This window comes from Miscanthus floridulus, chromosome 6 (assembly GCF_019320115.1).
Source record: "Miscanthus floridulus cultivar M001 chromosome 6, ASM1932011v1, whole genome shotgun sequence".
NCBI classification, from domain to species: Eukaryota; Viridiplantae; Streptophyta; class Magnoliopsida; order Poales; family Poaceae; genus Miscanthus; species Miscanthus floridulus.
Window position 1 is genome coordinate 93,649,404 of NC_089585.1, and position 7,332 is coordinate 93,656,735.

The 7,332-nt window shown below is 50.9% G+C and overlaps 1 protein-coding gene across 1 annotated transcript; it reads left to right on the forward strand.

Annotated features, from left to right (window-relative positions):
• The first annotated feature begins 6,354 nt into the window (after nt 1-6,354).
• Nucleotides 6,355-6,657, forward strand: LOC136460835 (uncharacterized). The gene has a single exon (XM_066460388.1). The coding sequence runs from the start codon at nt 6,355-6,357 to the stop codon at nt 6,655-6,657; it is 303 nt and encodes a 100-aa protein (XP_066316485.1).
• Nucleotides 6,658-7,332: the final 675 nt, after the last annotated feature.

Here is a 7,332-nt window from a genome sequence, read left to right on the forward strand (position 1 = left end):
ATATTTGATGACTTGCAAATAATTGAGTGGAAGCTTGCTAGTTGGATGATCATGAGCTAACCAAGGTATATCTCTTATTGATCATTTCATTTGGGTGCATATGAGTTGATTGAATTGAATAAATATGCAATGTTGCTTGCTATGAGATGATTGAATGGATAATTGATTAGTAGTTAAGTTTGGATTGATTTGGGTTGGATAAATTCATGAGATGACATTTAGTAAGTGATTTGAATGGATATATATCTTATGGAAGTATTCAAACAAGTTAGTTTCAAGTTTGATTCATACTTGATGAAGTATAGCTCAATTGTTGAAATCCGTCCTATAACTGAGAATCTAAGCTAGCTGTGATCTTAGCCATGTTTGAGTGATCAAAACTTATTGGATTAGCATAAAAATTGGTGTACATGCTCTAGACTTATGGTATAAGATGTTGTAGAAATTTCATGAAAATTGGATAAGAAATGCTTCGATTTTGGAGTGATTCTTGTCAGCTATAGTGCAGAATTGAAATATGGCAGCAATCTAGAAGTCAAATGAAGCTCAAATTTTTATAGCTGCTAGACAACTTAATAAAGAACATCCCCACCAAATTTTGTGGTATTTGGATTTGTACTTTGGGAGATATGCTTATTTCTTTGAAGGGTACAAAATCTATCAGAAAAGTGACAAATGTTGGATTAATCTAGAGTCACTTTGATTGAAAGGTCCTCAAGTTGGAAACATGTTTACAAGTGTTTGAGGTACCCAAGTTTGGTTTTGAGATGATCTAAAAGCATGACAAGTAAAGAGTACAAGGCTATTTGATTGTGGAGTGTACTTTGCATATATTTGGTACTCAAATTGGAAGATCAAGATCAAACTCAAAATAAGGTTGAAGGTTAAGTTCTAGTGACTATTGTAAATCATTTGGTAGAAATAAAAGGACTTAAACAAGAAGAAAGAAAAAATGACTTAAAAAAGGAATCAAGGTTACTCACCAAGTTAAGTATATCACTTGGATCAATCAATTAAGTCATTTCAAGTGGGTATCAAGAATGATTCTTGGAGAGAGGTCACTTCTCCCTAGTGTAGGGGCTTGCCACCCATGTGTAAGTAAACCAAGTGTGGTACTTGGAAGGCTAACATGGAAGTGGTGATCCGAGGAACATTTGAGATGCTTAGTTGAAGCAATCAAAAGGGTTGATCAAGAAAAGCATGCAACACCAAAAAGAGAGCTAATCATGATATTTCAAGTGGTATTCTTAAATTGATACTCTCATGCAAGCAAAGATCAAAAGATAAGCAAGTCAACCACAACAAGAAAGTGCACTTGATCATAAGTGGTATTCATTTCATATGGGTGAAGAATAAAATTCAATATGATATCTATTGGTCTTTACCAAGCTTATAATTGGACTTCACATTGCTATTGGAGTAATGAATTAGAATCTATGTGACTATCCTCTACTCCAACATAGCAAAGGTATCATTGTAATGTGCATGATCATTTCATCCCTTACTAGTATACGGTTAGTGCATATAGTACATGCTTCATAGGATCATGCATAACAAATGAAATGTTTAAATTCATAGCCTACCACTATTGTTTGAATGATTACATGATCTAGTGGTTAGTATATGAATTTGTTTATGAGCTAGTGATCCCAAGTACTTGATCTAATTTAGATTGCTAATAAGTGACAAGTACAACATTGGCAAGATAACCCTTACAAGAGGTGTGAAGAAGCTTGTCATTGGTTCAAACTGGACTTGAAAGCTCAGGCAAATCAATTTAGTTCAAGTCAATCATAGAAGCTCATGATAGTGATAAGAGTACAAGTACAAGACAACAATGCAAATATATATCTAGTTCGTTTGTTTCAAATGGTATCTAGACTCAAGTATTTCATCAAGAATTCACAAATAATGTCTAGATCAACTCACAAGTGATATCATATAAGTGGTACTCATGAAGATAGCAAATGTTCAAGAAATGGTCTTTATTGATAAATCAAACAAGTGGTTCCATACTAGAAGATTCTTTCAAATGGTATTCACTTCCTACAAGTGGTATCTATACATAGTATCAATCATGCAAGACGATGGTTCCACAAGTGATCCTCAACTTTAAGTGATCATCATGTCAGGTACCTTAGAACGGGGTACCCCGAGCGAATAATCAAAAGGGTCGCTAAAGTCCCATAAAAAAGTAAAGCTAGAAGGTAAGCCGTGGGCCCCTCACCCGCAACGACCGAGCCCACCAGGCCCTCCGCCTCACCTCGAGCCTCACGCAGAAGGTCTTGGCACCCTGACGCGAATTCCACCTCATGTGAGGCTCACCATGGCAAGCCTCGGTAGGGGGTGCATTCTTCGTATCATGTGAGGCCTCTCGCGGCAGGCCTCGGCAAGGAATTCAATCTCCATCTCGCACGAGGCCTCATTCTCCGTGTCGCTCAAGCCCGGCTCGTCCGCAGCCCGTCGCCCCTCGCCTCGACCGACCCTCCAGATAGCGTGTCATGTCTCATTAATGCTTCAACCACTCCCGCAATCTCAGCCGGACGATGGCTCAACGCCACAGAATGGCCGACGGGACCCGAGGTCGCATCAGCGCCATACCGGCCGGGACAGGGCACGGCGGGGATTACCGGCCACTGTGTCCTAACGCTGTGTCCATGATCGGCGCCATACCGGCTAGGACAGGGTACGGCAGGGACTACCGGCCACTGTGTCCTAACGCTGTGCCCACAATCAGCCGCCCACTTGAGACCTCGGCACTATACACCAAGGTCTCGGCTATCTTGGGGTTCGTGCCTGTCGAGACCCCTCCACTGCGGTGCAGCCTCGGCACCGACCAAGTCTCGGCCTCACACACAGTCTGTCCATAGTGGCTTGCACGTTCACCACCGCACCCACTCCGAGGCAGTCTCGGGGCTCCCACGACGCACAGCATCGGATGGGACGACCATGCCGCCCTAGTGCTCCAAGGACGGACCACTCCGACGACCACGCCACCACAAGAACAGGCTATAGGGTCCAGACACGCCGCCTCTATTCACATGACACCGTATAGTTAGCTCATGTACCATCCTTGTCCTCCCTTCAGGTTATAAAAGGAGAGGACTTGGGTCATTTTAAGGGAGGACGAAGGAGAGCACCTAGTAACGCACACACACGCGCACATCCCAGCCGCCTGAGAGCAACGTCTCAGACGGCCCTCACAACACCCTACCAAGACCTAGGACTAGCTCCCTCTCTCCCTTAGCTTGTAACCCCCTACTACGAGCACTTCGGTGCAAGGAATGCAAGATCGATCTCTCAGACTGGACGTAGGGCATCGATTGCCTAAACCAGTATAAACCTTGTGTCTCTTTGCATCACCATCCAGAATCGGGAGCACGTAGTTCAAATTCACTAGTTGGTTGAGGACCCCCCGGTCTGAAACACCGATAGTTGGCGCGCCAGGTAGGGGCCTCTGCGTGTTAGTTTTGTCATCCCAGCAAGTTCCGGATGGCAGACCCCGTACGACCATTGCATCTCGGCATGGTGGTTTGGTTCGGGAGCCTAGAGTTCATGTCTCTAGGGCATGAGTACAACATGGTACTCCTCACTCCTCGAGCCCCACCAACCGATGATGAAGTCACGCATCGGCAGCCCAGGCACAAGCGGTGCCCAAGCGGCCGCTCTCGCCACACTCGCCAGGCACAACGCGAGCATGACCACCCCGACGATGCGCGAATCTAGGGTGACATGCCGCTCACCGCCGATGTCCTACGACCAGCTGTTGGCATAGGGTCCCTGGCTAGGGACCTGTCTAGCCTGAGCTTGGACAAAGGAAAATCACCGGTGGCACACGGCGATGCCCAGTCATCAAGCTCCGCCCCACCACTCCCTGAGGAGCCGATCCCGGCGGAGCAGAGTCTGGAGATGGCACCATCCCCATACCCCTTCGGGTTGAGAAATGCCGCCGCCTCTTACGCCTACGCTTACACTGCCGCTCACGAGGATCCCTCAGAGCGCCGCTAGCGCTTCGGCCTTGACCTAAGCACCCACGCCGACTCCTCGGATGAGGATGAGGCATGGCCCGGAGTGGATTTCTCCAGACTCCACGACCCTAGGGCTTTGCACCAGTTCTTGGCCGCAAGCAACTACTGCTTCGGCTACTCTGACTCCGACAACGAAGACACTTACGACACCACTCGCGAATGTTTTCACGTCGGTCTCAGGATGTTAAGGGCGGGCGAAGAGGACGAGGGGGCAGGTAGCCATTCCCCGCTTCGCCTAGGTACGGGCGCCGCCACGCCCCCACGCAATGTCCTGTCGGCCGCACGAAATGAGAACATCGCTCTTGCATGACCTCAGCGCCCAGACCTAGAACAGCTCCGTGAGCTCTAGGCCAAGGTCGAATAAGACCAACTCCTTCTGCAGCAGCTTTGAGACTCTCTCGAACAAGAACAGCGAGGTCACGGCGAAGGTAGGGGAGCCCGACGGAGGGCCCGTGATGTGCATCATCGCATCCATGACGACGAAGGGAGTGAGCAACCCCCAGTCTTCAATCGCGCTAGCCAGAACATCACGGCTGTGGCAATGCTGGTCCGCGCAATGCCCGAGCCTTCTACCACGGAGGGGCGGCGGGTCCGTGGCGAGCTCTGGGATCTCCTAGAGACCGCCACGGTTCAGCAGGCCAAGAGTTCCGCCTCCCGACAGCATGAGGGTGCCTCGAACCTGCCCACGGCACCACCTCGATAGGACAGGGAGGCCCCGGCTCATCCCGAGCCGAACCGGGCACCGATAGCCCACAGGGTCCCTATGCTTCTGGACCACCTCGGCAATCGACATGAGGTACAGGGAGACCATGAGGTGGTCAGCAGGCGACGACACCATGACAACGAGGGGCCCGCTCGGGGATACCACCCACACCGAGGCGATTGCTACGACAGCGGGGAGGATTGCAGTCCTTCCCCTGAACCGCCAGGCCCTCGGGTCTTTAGCAGGGCCATCCGCGCTGCTCTTTTCCTCGCCTAGTTTCAGCAACCAGCCAATCTCGTGAAGTACAGCGACGAGACCAACCCTGAACTTTGGCTTGCCGATTGCCGTCTGGCCTGCTAGCTAGGTGGCGTGGACGATGACCTGCTCATCATCCGTAACCTCCCCTTGCTCTTGTCAGACTCGGTGCGAGCCTGGCTCGAGCACCTTCCTCCCTCACAAATCCACGACTGGCGTGACTTGGTTAGGATCTTTGTCGGGAACTTCTAGGGCACATATGTGCGCCCTGGGAACTCCTGGGATCTTAAGAGCTGCCGCTAGAAGCTGGACGAGTCTCTCCGAGACTTCAACCGGTGCTTCTCCAAGCAGTGCACCGAGTTGCCCAGCGTCAGCGACTTAGAGATCGTCCAGGCTTTCCTCTCTGGCACTACCTACCGAGACCTGGTTCGAGAGTTAGGGCAGAACGTGTCGAGCTCTGCTGCCGCACTCCTCGACATCGCCACCAGCTTCGCCTCGGGTGAAGAGGCTATTGGAGCCATTTTCCTTGACAGCGACACCAAGGGTAAGCGCAGGGACGAGGCCCCTGAGGCCTCAGCCTCCCACCTCCCCAAGAGAAAGAAAAAGGGGCACCTAGGGAAGTAGGAGGTCCTGGAGGCTAATCTAGTCGCTACCGCAGAACGCAAGAACCCTCGAGGCTTCAAAGGCCCTAGGCCCTTCGACAACATGCTCAAGAAACCCTGCCCTTACCACCAGGGCCCGGTCAAGCACGCTCTCGAGGATTGCACCATGCTGCGGCATTACTATGCCAGGCTTGGGCTCCCCAATGATGACGCCAAGCAGAAGGGCGCCGGCGACCGCGATGAAGACAAGGACGACGGGTTCCCCGAGGTACGCAATGCCTTCATGATCTTCGATGGACCCTTGGCGTGCCTTATGGTGTGGCAGCGCAAGAGAGAACGCCGAGAAGTCTTCTCGATCAAGGTGGCCACCCCCCAGTACCTTGACTGGTCTCAGGAGGCAATCACCTTCGATTGAGATGACCACCCTGACCATGTTCCGAATCCTGGGTAGTACCCACTGGTCGTTGACCCGATCATCGGCAACACCCGACTCTCCAAGGTGTTGATGGACGGAGGCAGCGGCCTCAACATCCTCTACGTCAGTACCCTAGAGCTCTTGGAGATCGACCAGTCGAGGCTCCAAGGCGGCGTTGCCCCCTTCCATGGCATCGTACCAGGGAAGCGCATGTGACCCATCAGGCGCATTGACCTTCCTGTCTGCTTCGGTACTCCCTCCAACTACCATAAGGAAATCCTTACCTTCAAGGTAGTCGGGTTTAGGGGAGCCTACCACGCCATCCTAGGGCAGCCATGCTATGTCAAGTTCATGGCAGTACCCAACTATACCTACCTCAAGCTCAAGATGTCAGGCCCTAGCGGTGTCATCGTGATTGAGTCCATGTATGAACATGCATACGACTGCGACGTTGAGTGCATCGAGTACGCCAAGGCTCTTGTGGAGGCTGAGACCCTCATCACCCACCTCGACCAACTTAGTGGTGAGGCACCTGACTCCAAGCATCGTATGGGGGCATTCGAGCCCACGGAAGCCATCAAACTCATCCCGGTCGACCCCGCCTGCCCCGATGACCAGGCGCTGAGGATCAGCGCCACCCTCAATATCAAATAGGAAGCCGTGCTCGTTGACTTTCTCTGTGCAAACGCCGACATATTTGCATGGAGTCCCTTGGACATGCTAGGCATACCGAGGGAGGTCGCCAAGCACGCCCTAGACATCCAGGCTGGATCTAGACCGGCGAGGCAACGCCTGCGCCGCTTTGATGAGGAAAAGCGTAGGGCCATCAGTGAGGAGATACAGAAACTCTTGGTGGCCAGGTTCATTAGGGAAGTGTCCCACCCAGAGTGGTTAGCTAACCCCATGTTAGTCAAGAAGAAAAATGGGAAATGGAGGATGTGTGTAGACTACACCAGTTTGAACAAAGCTTGTCCGAAAGTCCCCTTTCCATTACCCCAAATCGATCAAATCGTTGAATCCACTGCAGGGTGCGAGACCCTGTCTTTCCTTGATGCGTATTCTGGTTACCATCAAATTAAGATGAAAGAGTCCGACCAGCTCGTGACTTCTTTCATCACACCATTCGGCATGTACTGCTACGTGATTATGCCTTTTGGCCTCAGAAACACAGGTGCCACATACCAGCGGTGCATGACCTAGGTCTTTGGCGACAACATCGGGCAGACCGTCGAGGCCTATGTAGACGACATCATGGTTAAAACCAGAAAGGCCAAGGATCTCATTGATGACTTGAGGATAACCTTCAAATGCCTTAGAGAAAAGGGCATC